The sequence below is a fragment of the Acomys russatus genome, chromosome 23 (genome assembly GCF_903995435.1).
Source record: "Acomys russatus chromosome 23, mAcoRus1.1, whole genome shotgun sequence".
NCBI classification, from domain to species: domain Eukaryota; kingdom Metazoa; phylum Chordata; class Mammalia; order Rodentia; family Muridae; genus Acomys; species Acomys russatus.
Window position 1 is genome coordinate 54,817,570 of NC_067159.1, and position 18,057 is coordinate 54,835,626.

The 18,057-nt window shown below is 44.9% G+C and overlaps 1 protein-coding gene across 1 annotated transcript in view; it reads left to right on the forward strand.

Moving 5' to 3' along the window:
* Slc44a5 (solute carrier family 44 member 5) overlaps positions 1 to 18,057 on the forward strand; it is a 68,765-nt gene that overhangs the window by 19,514 nt on the left and 31,194 nt on the right. Inside the window, exons 3-5 of the mRNA XM_051165877.1 lie at positions 6,983 to 7,067; positions 13,434 to 13,559; positions 14,760 to 14,820. Of these exons, the coding sequence (XP_051021834.1) occupies positions 6,983 to 7,067; positions 13,434 to 13,559; positions 14,760 to 14,820 (272 nt within the window). The remainder of the gene's footprint in view (positions 1 to 6,982; positions 7,068 to 13,433; positions 13,560 to 14,759; positions 14,821 to 18,057) is intronic.

Genomic DNA, 18,057 nt, shown 5'->3' on the forward strand with positions numbered 1-18,057 from the left:
TCCTTTTATTTCTACCATGCTTCTGACATTAAATCAAAATTTGCACTTTAATAATACTATAGGATCAGCCCACATTTTAGTTTGTCTCAACATAGAGCTAAACACACACACACATATAGAGGTGGGGGAGAGAGAGTGGAGAGGGAAGAGAAAGAGAGGGGTGTGGGGAGGAGAGGGAGAGGGAGAGACCACACGTAGAATTCTATTTGGCTAGTAATTTTATCTTGAGCACTGTAATGGTTAATCCTGTTTGCCAGCTTGACATGACTCAGAGTCACAATGGAAACCAATCTTCTGGCGAGTTACATTAATTTGAGCAGGAGTGTGTAAGGCACCATTCCTGAGCATGGGGCCTGGAGTCCATCAAAACGAGGAAGCAGGTGGAACCCCGACATCCACAGCTCCCCATTTCCTCACTGTGCGACGCGGTCGCTTGTCTCATGATCTTGCGGTGACTCCCCGCCATAGTAAACTGTGCCCCTTCCTTCCCACCTCTTCCTCCCCACACTGCTCTTCTCAAGTGTTTCGTCACTGTCGCAAGACAGGAGCTAGTGCCGATGGCCTCCACCAGGACCAGCCCACTCTTCCATGTGCCCCCCTTCTCTAAAGAGTGGCCACGCTTTTGGTCCACTCAGGGACACTGTGGGTGACTGTAGGCCTCTCACAAGCTTTGATCACATCTCAGAATTTGCCAGATTTAGCAAGCAAAGTGCAGAATGCCCAGTTAAACTTCAGCTTCGGCTAAACAGCAGCCGTTCTCTTAGTGTGCCTTCTGCACCCCTATGCTCAGGTGGCTCCCCTCTTGTTAGCTCTTTGTTTTGGTGAAGGTTGTTCTTGATTGGCCTTCCTGAGATCAGAGAGCACAGGGGGAGAGCCTGTGGAGGCGCTGGAAATGGGTTTTCTCCCATGGTTTTCCTTTCTCCGTGTTTGATTTATGGCACAACGGCATAGAGTAGTAGCTTGAAAGGTGATTTTCCCCAGGAGTCTGAGGACACCGCGTCCTGCGGCCCGAGTGTCTAAGGCCAAAGTGGTGACCGTGCTGGGTGGTGACCTTTTCCTGTGGAAAGTGTTTGAAATAGCACACTTCTGATACTCTAAAGCCTCACGATTCAGAACAAGTCTTTTTTCTTCTTTTTAAAATTTAATTCTTAAAAATAACCATCGAGAGTCACACGTTTTGTTGTAGCATTTTTTTTCAAACAGAATTTGTTTTTGTTGATTTTCCTTCTGCCTCTTCTCCCCTCCCCCCTGACCCCGATGCACACTTCCACTCTCACCCGCACGACATAGTCTTCTTTTTGCTGCTGTGTCTTGTTGCGCTCTCTCTGTCTCTGTCTCTGTCTCTGTCTGTCTCTGTCTCTGTCTCTGTCTGTCTCTGTCTCTGTCTCTCTTTCTCTCTCTCACACACACACACACACACTCACACACACACACACACACACACACACACACACACACACACACAAAGAGCTGGATCTGAACATACAAAATGAGTGACCCCTGTACTATAAAGCAATAGTACTTAAAACAGCATGGTACTGGCACAGCAACAGGCTGGTTGATCAGTGGAATCGAATCGAAGACCCAGATATGAATCCACACACATATGGTCACTTGATTTTTGACAAAGAAGCCAAATCCATTCAATGGAAAAAGGATAGCATCTTCAACAAATGGTGCTGGTCTAACTGGAGGTCTATGTGTAAAAAAATGAAACTGGACCCATATTTGTCACCTTGCACAAAACTCAAATCCAAGTGGATTAAAGACCTCAACATAAAACCAGAGACACTAAGCCACTTAGAAGAAAAAGTGGGAAAGAGCCTGGAACATATTGGCACAGGAGACAACTTCCTGAACAGAACACCAATGGCCCAGGCCTTAATGTCAACCATTAATAAATGGGACCTCATGAGGCTGAGAAGCTTCTGTAAGGCAGGAGACACTGTCAAGAGAACAAAGCGACAGCCTACAGACTGGGAAAAAATCTTCACCAACCCTACATCTGACAAAGGTCTAATATCCAAAATATATAAAGAACTCAAGAAATTAAACACCACCAAACCGAATAACCCAATTGAGAAATGGGGCTTGGAACTAAACAGAGAATTCTCAACAGAGGAGTATCAAATGGCTGAGAAACACTTAAAGAAATGCTCAACCTCCTTAGTCATCAGGGAAATGCAAATCAAAACAACTCTGAGATTCCATCTTACACCCATCAGAATGGCTAAGATCAAAAATTCAAGCGACACCACATGCTGGCGAGGATGTGGGGAGAGAGGAACACTCCTTCATTGCTGGTGGGAATGCAAACTAGTACAGCCACTTTGGAAATCTATCTGGTGCTATCTCAGAAAAATGGGAATAGGGCTTCCTCAAGACCCAGCTATTCCACTCCTTGGAATATACCCAGAAGATGCTCCAGCACACAACAAGAAAATTTGCTCAACCATGTTCATAGCAGCCTTATTCATAATAGCCAGAACATGGAAACAGCCTAAGTGTCCCTCAGTAGAAGAGTGGATAAAGAAACTGTGGTACATATACACTATGGAATACTACTCAGCTATTAAAAACAAGGAATTCCCGAAATTTGTGGATAAATGGATTGAGCTAGAAATGATCATAATGAGTGAGTTAACCCAGAAGCAGAAAGACTCAAATGGTATATACTCACTTATATCTGCATACTAGCCCAAGGGGCATGTCCCACGAAAGCCTTCACTTACCAGGAAACTGGGACAGAGGGGAAGGCATCCTATTGGGACTCTAAATGAGAGACGCATGGGAGAACAGCAAAATAAAAGGATCCAGAGGGTCCTAGAAATCTACAAGTAGAACAATATGATAGGCAGATTTGGGCCCAGGGGTCCGGCTCAAACTAAGGCACCAGCCAAGGACAATACAGGAGGTAAACTTTAAACCCCTTCCCAGATCTAGCCAATGGTCAGAATATTCTCCACAGTTGAGTGGAGAGTGTGATACGACTTTCTCACGTACTCTGGTGCCTCACATTTGACCATGTCCCCTGGAGGGGGAGACCTGGTGGCACTCAGAGGAAGGACAGCAAGTAGCCAAGAAGAGACTTGATACCCTATGAGAATATATAGGGGGACATAATCCCCCTCAGGAACAGTCATAGGGGAGGGGAATAATGGGAAAATGGGGGGGGGGAAGGAATGGGAGGATACAAGGGATGGGATAAACATTGAGATGTAATAAGAATAAATTAATAAAAAAAAAAAGAGAAAGGCTCAAAAAAAAAATGAGTGACCTTCTGATGCAGGCTCACTTATTATAATACTTCCCAAATCAATCCGTTTCTTGCAAGTTTCATAATATTTTTCTTTATGGCTGAATAACCTATGAATTACAACATAGGTCTTTTTTCCCCTCAGCTCTCAGTGAATCTTGTGGGTGTATGTATGTGTTTGTCTAGATGTGTGCATGTGTCATGTGTGTATGCACGTACACATGTGCCTAGATGTGTTCATGTGTAATGTATATATGCATGTACACATGTGGACATGCATGTGGAAGCCTGAGGTCGATGTTGGGTTCTTCTTTGGTTGATCTCTACATTATTTTTTATGGATCTTGGAGAAGAACCTTCAAGCACTACTTTACAAAGACAGCTCAATCCCTATCGGCAGTATAAACACCTGCCCTTACGCCCACAGGTAGGTGTGGTCCTCACCCCTCACCAAGGAGACCTCTCTTTGCAGCAGATGGAGACCCTCCCAGAAACAACAACCAATCAAAACGCAGACTTGTGGAGCCTAGTTTCAATGGACATGTCTACAAAACATACCCACACCTAATATTCAGGGACCATTAAGGAAGCAGGAAGGGGCAGAAAGATGGTAAGAGCCAGAGGATTGGAAGTTTGCTGCGATATTGTGTCTCCAGAAATGTCAGAAGCTACACCAACACAACCTCACCAACATGGCTGCCTAAACATGAGGTGAACAGGGATGACACCAGTAGACACGCCATAGTGCATGAGGGAAAGCAAGCCCAGGAGATCTCAACCTAGACAAAGAGCTACAGGCAACAAAGGAATGCTGACAGGGAGAAATAGTTTTCTTCAGGGAAAAGCAGGCCAACTGAAGATCCAATCACAAATGATCAGCCATGAAAACATATGTATGAGTTGCATTATACAGACTGAGCAGGTTGAGTCGCATTATACAGACCAAGTATATATATATATATATGTATATATATGTGTGTGTGTGTGTGTGTGTGTGTGTGTGTGTGCAATACAAACATACATGTGATAGCAATTAATGAAAGAAGACATGAATTTGAAAGAGAGCAAGGAGGGATATGTCTGGGGTTGGAGGGAGACCAAGGAAGGGAAAATTGTATGACTATATTATAATCTCAAAATTAGAAGAGAAACAAAAAATGGTTTATTATGCATGGCTGTGGTGTTTGTATATCCATGCATACGTGTGTGCATGTGTAGTTGTGCACACTCGTGTGTGCCCTCAGGGGCCAGATTAGGATTTGGGACATCCTCTTCTGTCACTCTCTGCCTTGTTCATTTGAGTCAGGGTCTCTTTTCAGTCGGCTGGTAGCCAGAGCCCCCAGAATGGTCATAGCTGTACTTCCCACAGCACCAGGGTTACAAGTTGCTGTGAGAGCACAGTGGCGTTTAGACGATGCGTCCTCAGGATTGGCACTGGTGATGGGTTGATTACTTCTTCACAGTGACAGTAACGACACCCTGTGAGGCTCCGTCAGGAGGCTCGTCACATAAACATGAATACCTGATTTGAATTCCCAGTGCCTATATAGAAGTATGGCTACTGTGGGCATCTGTAGTCCCCAGACTGACAGGGCAGAGGTGGGCAGATTCCTGGAGCTCATCAGTCACCCATTTTAATAGTTGTCTAAGTAGCCAAACCAATGAGGCCTAGGTTCAGTGAGAGACCTTGTCTCAGAAAATAGAGGAACCAAAGAGATGGCATAGAGGCTGAGAGCACTTTGTACCCAGCCATGAGGACCCGAGCTCAGAGCCTAGTGCCATCTAGTAGGAAGGGCATCTCTTTGGAGAGACAGCGAGCCCTTGCTTAGTTGTTCAAAGTGTGATGACATATGTTTAGAATGCAGTTAGGTACTAGGCTGCTTTAGTAAAGTAGTGGTTGAAAGTTCTTCTCCAAGACATAAAAATAAGGTGGAGAGAAATCAAAGGAAAAAAAAAAAACCCAGAGTCAATCTCTGGCCTGCACATGCGTGTGCATATGTGTGCATACACACCTCATTACACTAGCATACACCCATGCATGCAAACACCACCTCTCTTATGAGGGATGGGAGGGTCCTTGACTAGTTGTTTGAAGTAGAATGTCAGCTTCGCTTTGCTCCCCTCCACACGCCTGCAGGTCTGTCCTGGTGAGGCGCCACCACCATGGTTTCTACTAACAGGCAACGTACAGCCAGGAAGATGCCTACTGCACCAGTCTGCCTCACCTCTGCCTCCTGCTACATGAACTCCTTTAAGTTCTAGCGTCTCTTCCTCCTCAAACAGGCACAGAGGCAGGTCTTCCACAGCCGAGGTCGTCAGCAGCAGAGTGACACACTGGTCTGTCCTTCAGGTTCTGTGAGAAGTTCTCAGCCATTTGACATTGGAAAGACAGCCCGCCTCTCCTCAGCAAAGCTCCTCTGAACCCTCCTGTATCTTGCCCACAGCTCGCTCTCTAATCCGCTCCTCCTGCCATTTCTGCTTACATGCTCAAGGGCAGGAGAAGGTGGGAGTAAGGAAAAAGACTAGCTAGACTAGCTGTCCTGGAGCGCTTCCTAATTCTTAGGTCTGGATCTTATCGGGAGTGGAGGGGGAAGTTCTTTTCAGGAGCCCCTTGCTCATTTCTGCTCTCTATACAGTCACAAGAGTTAACTAGGGGATTGGATAAGTTCTTGGGGAAAATTGTTCTTGAGTTGTTAAAGCTGTGGCTTTTGTTGTTGTTGTTGTTAATTTTGTTTTGTTTTTTTGAGGCAGGGTCTCATGTTGCCCAGGCTGGCTGAGAGCTATGAACTTCTGATCTAGCTACCTTCACCTCTCAAGTGCTGGCATTAATTATTATGGGGTGCTGGGGGATCAAACCCAGAGCTTCAAGCATAGGAGACAAGCCCTCCACAGATGAGCTAAATGCGCCCCCCCCCCCGCCCCGTCTGTGCTTCTTAACATGTAGGGACCATCAACCTCTGAATCAACCACTGAGGAGCTTAGAGAAAGGGTTGCCTGTTTCTCAGCCATGCGGGCAGACATTTGGACCCTCGGGAGTTGAGAGGGAGCTAGGAAATGCGACCTAGAACCAGTGCTCACGCTTTCCTGTTGTACACTGAGGTCGCACACTCAGGCCCATGTCATCTAGGGTCCTTTCCACACCACTGTTAAGTAGGCAGCCCTAGTGCTGTCTTCAGCTCCCTAACGAATAATTGAAAATCAAAGAGAATGTCAAATGACAGGGTACTTTTCCATTGGAAGCTTATGACTGCCACTTACCACATAACACATGCTTATGTTAAAGGAATCTTTAAATACAAAAATTAAATGAAAGAACATAATCTCAAAATTCATATGTAATAATTTAGTTTTACATATAATTTAAAACTTATTTCCATAGTAAGATCATATTTTAATAATAATTTAAGTAAATTAAGTAACTTTCTTTTTAAAATAAATATATTAGTAATTTCTGCTTCCATTTAAACATGTGTCAACATCATTTCCAATGACAATGTGATTGTCTGCCTCCTGTCATACAGTCTCTCCCTGGTGGACAATCTATTTCAACTTTTAATAACTACAAAACAATGCTTTGATTATTAGGCAATGTAAAGGCAGCTTGAGAATACACGCATCTGTATGCAGAAAATGAAGTTGACCTTTAAAGGCAGTGCTTTGAAGGTTTTTGTGGTTTGACATGCATCCCCACCATCACTGAAAAGATTATGTTTTCTTTTTTAACAGGAACAAGACCATTTTGTTTTACTTTAACCTATTCAGATGCACCAGCCCGTCCATGATGCTTAGACTGCAGTGCCCCACCACACAGGTAAGGCTGGCTGCTCCTGCGGTGCTGTTCGTAGTCCCTGACATCCTGGGCAAAAGAAACAATCAGTTCTGTGTTGAGTCTGTGTCTATGTGGTGAGACGCAACAATGATGTCACGTTCATTCTCATCCAATCAAAGCTAAGGCTGACATGGATGGTTTCACAGTCACTAGGGAACCTCAGCGGTGCTGACCATTTGTTCTTATGAGTAACCACAGTCCAGAAGTCATTGCCTACTTTTTGTTTGTTTTGTTTTGTTTTCCTGGCCTTTATTTCACACAAATCTGTACAAGTTTTTAACATTTAAATTATTTTTTAAATTTAAAATATTTTTTCATAAAATATAGTTTTATTATGGTTTCCCCTGCCCCAACTGCCCCCAGCTTCACCACCCACCAGAATTCATTCTCTCTCTCTCTCTCTCTCTCTCTCTCTCTCTCTCTCTCTCTCTCTCTCTCTCTCTCTCTCTCTCACACACACACACACACACACACACATACACACACACACACACATTAGGATGCACATGGACATCTATAAATAAAAATAAGTAATAATTATGATAAGAGAAAATAAAAGCAACCAAGCCAGAATAGGACAAAACAAACAAGCCAAAGAAAAAAGAGACAAAGAAGAACTTTAAGAAACACATAACCAGTGCTGGAGCACACACACTCACACTCACAGATAACAGATCTTCTAACACTCACACTCACACACATGGATAACAGATGCTGGAGCACATACTCCACTCACAGGTAACAGATGCTGGAGCACATTCTCACACTCACAGATAACAGATACCGGAGCACTCACACTCACAGATAACAGATGCTGGAATACACACACTCACAGATGGAGCACACACTCACACACAGATAACAGATGATGGAGCTCACTCACTTACACACATGGATAACAGATGCTGGAGCACACACACTCACAGATAACAGATGCTGGAATACACACACTCACACTCACAGATAACAGATGCTGGAGCACACACTCACACATAACAGATGATGGAGCTCACTCACTTACACACATGAATAACAGATGCTGGAGCACACACACTCACAGATAACAGATGCTGGAATACACACACTCACACTCACAGATAACAGATGCTGGAGCACACACTCACACATAACAGATGATGGAGCACACACTCACACACAGATAACAGATGATGGAGCTCACTCACTTACACACATGGATAACAGATGCTGGAGCACACACACTCACAGATAACAGATGCTGGAGCACACACTCACACTCACAGATAACAGATGCTGGAGCACACACTCACACATAACAGATGATGGAGCACACACACTTACACCCAGATAACAGATGCTGGAGAATACACACTCATACACAATCACCGATATGGAGACGAGGGGAGAGGCGAGAGAGATGAGAGAGACGGAGAGAGAGGGGAGGGCAGAGAGCGAGGAGGGAGAGGGAGGGGAGAGAGAGAGAGAGAGAGAGAGAGAGAGAGAGAGAGAGAGAGAGAGAGAGGAAACAGACTGTGGAGCACACACACTCACCCACAGATAACACACAACTGGAGCACATGCATTCACACACATAGAGAACCCATAGAAACAGAAATCAGAAACCAGTATATATAAGCAAAGCACCTGAAGTGCTAGATAAATCAAGCCCAGTCATTGTGTTATGAAACAGAGCTCCTGTGAGCACTGCACTCACCTGCCTGCTTCCTCTGAAGGGTGCAGGCAGGCTCCTGCTCCTCAGTCTACACTTTGCTCTATGCACAGAGTACTCTTCTTCCAGGTGGCTCAATGACTTGGCCACCAATATGCAAATCTTTCTGTGATCATGTGCGCGCACACGTGTGTGATGTGTGTGAGTGTGGAGACCACAGATTCACTTTGATTATCTCGCTCAATTGCTCAGCCTTATTTTTTGATAGAGGGTCTCTCACCGAACCCAGAGGCCACTGATTTAGCTAGGCTGGCTGGTCAGAGGGGCCCCAGGGACCGTCCAGTGTCAGCCCCCAAGCACTGGGGCCACAGGCCTGTGCTGCAGCAGACTTTTCACATGGGAGCTAGGAACCCAAAGTTAAGTCCTCCTCCTGTATGAAGTCCAAAAGCGCCTCATTTAAAATTGGAACTGAACCCATCCATCCATCCCTCTCTGGCCTCTTTTCTGGCTTCCTGTAACAATTATTCTTGTCTCGTGATGAATGTTTTATTGTCTCTCTCCATGAGTTAAAAGACAAGCACCTTGAGGGTAAGGATTCTTATCAGTTTTGTTTCCTGCTGTGTCCATGTTATCTTCCACCCCTCAGGGTAGGTGATCAATAAATATCTACAGAATGGATGAATTAGGAAATCAATGGTTGAGTCTTCCTACTCTTTCCACTACACCTTACAAACCAAAGTCCCTGTAATAAAACAAAGGTTTTGCTATGTAGCAATCAAATGTAGTAAAATCACATGTTTGTTATTTTTTTTGTTTGTCTGTTTGCTTTTGGTGACAGGGTTTCTCTGTGTAGCCTTGGCTGTTCTGGACTCATAGACCAGGCTGGTGTCGAACTCACAGGGATCAGCCTGCCTCTGCCTCCTCTAGTTCTGGGATTACAGGAGTGTGCCACTGTGCCAGCTATATTTGCTGGTTTCATAAATGATTTTCTTGATTATCTAAGATATATATACACAGACACACACACACAACTGCACTTGCGTATCCAGTGCTACTCATCCCGCAGCAGTGTATTTACAGATCAGAGCTGTACTCTGTGCCTTACGTTGCTGTCAACTGGCAGCGTGGTCCAGACATGTGTCGCAAGCACTTAAAGAACAGACCAGGATCAATTAGGACACTCAGCTTTGGTGTGACCTTCTTCTCTAGCTAATTATATAATTATAATTGCTTCTAATCAGCATCCCTTTTGAAGTAAACAAATTGGTCTGATGGGAGGAATGAAGAAAGAGCAGTTGCTATGGCTTTTTTAAATAGTTCATTTGTGTTTGGGATGAAATTTTATGTGATTCTTTTGGACAGACTGCTTTTCCCCATTTAATTGCTTCCTTTCCTGTGTTATATATGCACCAGTTTGCATGTGTGGTATTCACTGTGGATGTGTTTGTACATGTAGAATTGTCTGCGTCCCAGAAGCAGCGCCTCACATTATATAGAGCTCAAGAAAGTGCTTGCTTCTTGAGGTCTCACTTTTATAAATGCACCAAAATGTGTCTACTTCAGTCTTTCACTGACTCAGCAAAGAGTCAAAGCTAACATGTCTCGGAGGTATCTCTGAAATGTTCATGATTTACTCAGCCTGGCTCCGACCAGAGTGAACTTTCCCCATTCCTATTGATAATAACTTTGACCTTCATGTTGGATGCTGTCAGTGTCTCTATATGCAGCTCTTCAGCTTTGAGACCTCCAGTGCTTCCTCTAGAAGTATGTGTGTGTGTGTGTGTGTGTGTGTGTGTGTGTGTGTGTATGTGTGAGAGAGAGAGAGAGAGACAGACAGACAGACAGACAGATAGTCAGAGACAGAGACACAGAGAGAGACAGAGACAGAGAGAGACAGAGAGACAGAGACACAGAGAGAGACAGACAGAGAGGGGGAATAATCACCATCACTTTGACCTGCTGTTATTCTCTGCATTGTCGTAACCTTCTGCACACACATTGCTCTCTGAACAATGCTGAGACCAGTTCTAACTAGCCTATGGATACAAAAGTATAAATATTTAGACAACAGTTTTACAACACGTGCATTCAGAAAAACAACAGCAGTAGCTTCCCGCTAGGGCCTATGTATTCCCTGTCCGTGTACTTTTAAACAGGCTTATAGTACCAGGTATCATCAATTCTCTACTGTAGAGCAGGCCTCAAATCTAATTGGAAAGCATCTGGTTACCTACATAACAGCGATGCCACTAATGTACCAGTGGGCACATCCTGGTGTCAGGTTGACACTGTAGCTCACAGGGTTCACAGATGAGTAAGACATTCCAGCAATATGAAAACTATAATTGATGCTGTGAGAATAAGCTGTTGTTGACTGCGTAGCCCGAAGCAGCGCATCTGTATCTATCACCTACTGTGATGTGGCAGAGAGTGCACAGAAAGAACCTAAAGAGGATGGAGAAGGCTGCTGTGGAATGCGGTCTTCTGGACGCAGTGTGGTGGTTACAACCGTGAGCTCATAGCAGGCATGTGCAAGGTGGGGCCCATCAGGATCCCAGCACAAGGGGGTGGGCAAGGGGAGGCTCGTGAAGGATGGCTCCTCCCTGGAGCACTATTAGCAGTTGATGGTCGGATGCATGGTGAGGAGTTATCTTCATCAGCAATATAGTCACTAGTAAGTTGCTGGTGACCCCAACCCCAAAATAACTCCCCACCTGTGGTCATCCAAGCAACCTTAATTATACTTTGTGGGTCAAAAATGAAAGTAGAAGAGGAGGAGTTTCGGCAGGGTGGGAAGAAGAGGAGAGAGGAGTAAAGGCGGTATGAAATACATTGTAGCATCATGAAAAACGTCTAAGGATTGTAGCATTGAGAAAGAATAGTTATTAGGATTGACAGGAGAAGATGGAGTGGTGAGGTCGGGGATTTCCACAGGAGGAGCCAGACTGGTGGGAGGTGCACAGAAGGTGGTGCAGCCCTCTCAGTTTGATGTGGCTTTTATGTCTTTTCTTTTGTTTTTTAATTTTTTAATTAATTTATTCAGGTTACATCTCAATTGTTATGCCTTCACTTGTATCCTCCCGTTCCTCCCTCCCTCCAGTTTTATTTCCTTTTAAAACCACAATCAAAAGCAAAAACAGCAGACCACACCTCACTGCTTCCATCGTCTTTTAATGAAATTATTCACTGGGTTGCTGTCACTTTGTCGTGGCTCTGCGGAAGCCCACAGTAAGCTGGAGTGTCACTGATGTACTCCAAGTCCATCGCTGTAGAGTGACTGCGCAGGAGGCCTCTCTTGCCCATACCTGCGTAGTACTGATAAACGACTTTGTGGCAGATATCTGGACTTGACTCATTTCTCATGGTGACAAACTCTAATTATGTTTTCAGAATTGTGGGAAACGCACGGACACACTAATGAATATTTCCCGTGTACGTTAACAATTGTCAGGGGATTTCAAAGCCATTTTATTTATATAGAAAACAAAGCAAGATTCTAACCTAGAATATACACAGGCTCTGCAAAATTAACCTTGAATTGTGCACCTGATCTGCTAATTCAGACAGCTGTAGGAAAACGCCTTATGAGGAAAATCACGGCAGAGACGGAGAGATGCTCCGTGGTTAGTAGCACCTGCTGCTCTTGCAGAGGACCTGGGCTCAGTTCCTGAGAACCACGTCAGGTGACTCACAACCTCCTAAAGCTCCAGCCCCAGGGAATCCACTGCACTCTTCTGGCCTCTCTGGGCACCTGCGTGCACATTGCACACATTGACATGCACCCACACAAGTGTGCGCACACATGTGTACACACACAGGCACACACCACCACCACCACCAACAGCTAAAGTGAAAACCTTTAAATCAAGTTTTAAAAGACTCATCATTGTCCTATGGTAGAAGTCCCCAAACCTGCACAAAGAACTATCCCTCACAGGCTGAATGGATATAAACTCAGGACAATCGAAGTAAAGTGGGTGGTTATGAAACGTTACCTTATAGTTATGCAAAGTGACGAGCGTGTGGAAACTTCTGTTTCTCACAACTATTCATGGATCTGCATTTACCAAGTTAAAAATAAATCCATCTAGAGTTTTTAAACATAACCCCCCCCCCACACACGCATGAACACATACACAAACACACACACAAACATATTACAGGCTAGAATCTGCATATGAGCAAGAACCACTGCTTTGGGTTCTGAGTCTGGGTCACCTCACATAATATTATGCTTTTCTAGAGCGCTTGGTAGTAAGTGTGTGAGGAGGGATGGATGGGGGCCGGGGGGGGGAAGGGGAGGAGGACATGGGATGAAAGAAAAAAATATGGGGGTTGCAAGAAAGGAACGGGAGCAACTGGGTGGATGATGGGAAAGGAGGGCCACAATAACACCGGGTGTGAAAATGTTAAAATGTCTCTAATGGAGAATATGCTGATTAAAAAACCCAAGCCTAAATACCGATACTGTCCAATATCTTGTTTTAGGACAAGACTGAGAAAGCAAGAAGCACACATTGGTAGAATTATATAGTCAACTTAATTTTATACAATAAAACTAGAGCCGTGATTTAAGTCACTTAGATGGAAAATGATGCTTACTCCACACTGGCGGGGAATTCAGAAGCCGCCCCACCGCGCTGATGTCTAACCTCAGTTCGTTCTTGTCCCGCCAATCACTGAGCTTCTCTGCTCCACAGATCTGCGTCTCCAGGTGCCCAGAGAAATTCCAAACCTACCTTGAAATGCAGTTTTTGAACAAAAAAGACAAACACCACTGGGAATACTACCGCCAGTTCTGCAAGGCCACGGCCAGGCCTGCGAAGGTGCGTGCTCGAGCTCTGGCCTGTGAGGAACTTAGCTGCTGTTTCGATCTTAAGTGGAAAAATGTCCAGATCTAGAAAATGAATGTTAGTGGTGCCGTTCTAGTGAAACACAAGTTCACATGGACACTCAAAGCACAAACTGCTCACGTCTTGGTGTATCAGTGTGCACACTTGTGGGGCAGAAAAGACTGTTAAGTCCGCGTAATTGGCTCCAGCGAATGCCTGACACCACGAGATTGCCCTGTATCTAGACAGGCTCACTGCTGGCAGGAGCCACAGTGTCATGTCAGGGAAAATCATCATTACAAAACCACACTGCTCATGGCATAGCCGATGAAGGTGCCTGCCACCTGACTTGGGTGTGATCCCTGACACTGACACCAACACAACAGAAATAAAAGGCTGAATCTGGCAGCTTGGGACCTCCACATGGTGGCTTAACATGCATGGTACATCATACACACAGACACACACACACACACACACACACACTCATGCATGGACACACTCTCACACACAAACATATGTGCGTGCACACGTGCACATGCACACGCACTCTCACACACACACACACACACTCATGCATGGACACACTCACACACACAAACATATGTGTGTGCACATGCGCATGTGCACGCGCGCACATGCACACGCACTCTCACACACACACACACACACACACTCATGCATGGACACACTCACACACACAAACGTATGTGCGTGCACGCGCGCACATGCACACGCACTCTCACACACACGCATGCACACACTCACATGTATGTACACATTCACACACACACAAACACACATGCACGCACACACACAGGCACACAAATACACACACTGCAATAAAAATGTTTAACATACTCAAGATATCCCTAAAGCTTCGTTATATTAAATACTACTATTTGGTTGTTACATTATAGAAAATTCAGAGTATGACTAAGATATCTTCAGTTATGTCTTGTTTTTATAAGATGTAGGGTTTTTTGGTTTTGTTTTTGTTTTAATCTCTTTCGGGTCATTCAGAACACTTACAGGCATTTTTCTAACAAGAATTTGTATGTAATAATCTCACAATTACTGGCAGTGGAGAAGTGGTTTGGGAAAATGAGAAGCTAAGACATCACCCTTATGATTTTGATGCTGGGAGTGTTCACTGCTGACTTTGAGTGTTAACGAGCCTTCCTTCCTTTTCAGTCCCTCTCAGATCTCCTGTCCCGAGGTGACTGTCCCTCGGCAGTCTACCCAAGCAGACCTTGTAAGTGCTAATTATTTTACCTTTGAAACATAGAATCTACCAAATTTGATTTAATTTCCTTGTAACACAGTTGAGGCTGAGAATGGACCTGCCTCATTGTGAGAGCCCAGTCAGTCAGGAGGAGTTTCTCTGGCCACATTTGTCCTTACTCCAATTGGGGCATTTCCAGCAGAGCTCTGGGAGGCTTGGGCCTTTGTACATAAGCATGTTGGAGAGACATGGGACTGAGCGCAAGGAGCCCACCAGCGTGATTGTACATTTCCCTCCAAGGACCCCCCCAAACAGCCATGCACACCTACTCCTGACTTCAGTCCGTCCAGAAATTGCCCAAAAAGCAGTTTCTTTTTAAAAATATTTTATTAATTTATTCATATTACATCTAAATTGTTAGCCCATCCCTTGTATCCTCCCATTCCTCCCTCCCTCTCGCTTTCCCCCTACTCCCCTCCCCTATGTCTGTGACTGAGGGGGACTTCCTCCCCCTGTATATGCTCACAGGGTTTCAAGTCTCTTCTTGGTAGCCTGCTATCCTTCCTCTGAGTGCCACCAGGCCTCCCCATTAATGGGACGTGGTCAGAAATGGGGCACCAGAGTTCGCGTGAAAGTCAAACCCCACCGAGAAGCAGTTTCTAAGTTGTATATCTTGCCTTTGTAATTTGACATTTGAAATTCTTCTGTGTTTCTTTGGTGAATTTGTATTTTGTCTCTTTACAAATTAAGCGTATGCTGATACGATATTTAGAGAAAGTGAAGTAACCTCTCACCCTCCTTTCTGAGGGATGCTATTCTAATCACAGAGAAAAAGCCTTATGTGAAGATTTCCAACACGGTGTTCATGCAGAGGAAGGCAGAACAATCAATGCAGAGCAATGAAAAACACAGATGGAGCATCAGAGAGAAAGGAAAGGTTGCAATAGCCAAAGGCAAGAGGACACAGAAATATACAGTGTGTGAGAGGAAATCTCTCAGAACAAATAATATAGAGTAAATTGCATACATACAAAATAGTCAATAAAATGTTAAATATTATAGACATTTTTAATAGCAAGCATATAGAATCTTAATTTTAATGTATCCTAGAAATATTTAAGGACAAAGATCAGAAAGAAATATACCAAAAATATTAAGTTGTTTGCCAGAGAGTGTGGGAAGGGGGACAAAACTGGACATTTTCTCTTTCTTTTTCTGTTTTTCTATTATTCAATATTTCCACAAGTTCTTCTAAAAGAGAAGAAAGGCAATAGGCATCAATCTAAATAGGAAGTGAAGTATGTAGAATTAGTTGCACAAAATCTGTATTCCCATCATCTCTCTCTGGGCCATTAAAGACCCTGAAGCAAAAATTCTGGTCCCTGTGAGAAGAGACAAACCAGGAAGCCGTGCAGGTAACTCCACGTGGTCAAGAACAACGTTGAAACTTTTTTGGAAAAAGGAAAAATAGCAGTTATGACTATTGTATTTCATTTAATTCTCATGGGTTAAAATGAACATTGGGGCTGGGCGGTGGTGCATGCCTTTAATTCCAGCAGTTGGGAGGCAGAGGCAGGCGGATCGGTGTGAGTTCAAGGCCAGCCTGGTCTAGAAAGCCAGTCTAGGACAGCCAGGACCACATGGAAAAACCCTTGAGGATACAAAATGACTAGCCCATGATGTCCCAAGTCTAACAAAGGAATGAAGCATTAAGGTCAACCCCAACCAGCGTGTGTCTTTCTCAGCACAGGATCAAGTGTCCCACTAAGTGTACAAGTGTTAACACGTAGTCCTTAAATTGCTTCCCTTCTTCCCTTCCTCCTATAATATTTATTTATTCACTTTAGAGCCTGATTCAGCCCCCTCCCTCCTCTCCTCCCAGTCCCACCCCCACACCCCTCCCCCACTTCCCTCTCTCCTTTTCAGAGAAGGGGAGGCCTCCAAGGGGTACCAGCCCAGCCTGGCAACTCAAGTCAGAGCAGGACCAAGCACATCCTCTCCCACTGAGGCCTGACAAGGCATCCCAGCTAGGGGAAAGGGATCCAAAGGCAGGCAACAGAGTCAGAGAAGGGCTCTGCTCCATTTATTAGGGGATCCACATGAAGAACAAGCTGCTCATCTGCTACATATGTGTAGAAGGCGTAGGTCCAGCCCGTGCATGCCCTTTGGCTGGTATTTTAGTCTCTGTGAGCCACCATGGGCCCAAGTTAATTTACTCTGTAGGGCATTTTGTGGTGTCCTTGGCCCCTCAAGCTCCCTCTACCCTTCTTTCTACTCGTCCACAGACTTCCTGAGTGAGCTTGATCTATTGTCTGGCTGTGGGTCTCTGCATCTGTTTCCATCAGCTGCTAGATGAATCCTCTCAGAAGACAGTTATGCTGGGCTCCTGTTTGCGAGCATAGCAGAGTATCATTAATAGTGACAGAGGTTGGCTCTTGCCCGTGGGATGGGTCTTAAGTTGGGCTAATCATTGGTTTGCCATTCCCTCAATCTCTGCTCCATCTTTAGCCCTACACTTCTTGTAGACAAGACAAATTTTGAGTCGAAGGTTTTAAGAGTGGGTTGGTGTCCCCCCTCCCTCCACTGGAAGTCCCACCTGGCTACAGGAGGTGGCAACTTCAGGCTTCTTAACCTCCCGCTGCTAGGAGTCTCCGCTAGGGTCATTCCTGTGGGCAGCTAGGGGCCTGCCCTGTCCCAGAGATGCCTGCCCCAACTGATTTCTGCTCTCTCTGCCAGTCCTCTCCCCAACTCCGCTCTCCCGACACCTGTTCCCCACCCCCATTACCCTCACTATCCCTCTCCCATTCAGTTCCCTCCTTTGATTTACTTTAGATGTCTATTTTATTTCCTCTTCTGAATGAGGTTCAAGCATCCTTCCTTGGGCCCTCCTTGGCTTCTTTGGGCCTGTGGATTGTAGCCTGGCTATCCTGTAGTCTATGGCTAATATCCACCTATGAGTGAGTGCAAACCATGTGTGTCTTTCTGGGTCTTGGTTTCCTCACAGAGGATGATCTTTTCTAGTTCCATCCTTCTGCCTGCAGATTTCAAGATGTCAAGGAGACAAAGTAAGACGACGTGAGAGGAAGAAGAAAAAGAATTCTATTTCCTGTATTATTTTGATATTCAGAGAGAGAGAGAGAGAGAGAGAGAGAGAGAGAGAGAGAGAGAGAGAGAGAGAGAGAGAGAGAGAGAGAGAGAGAGAGAGAGATTTAGAAGGTAGAATGGAAACTGATCAGCAAGACCGCCCAGTTCCCTGTAGGTGGCTAG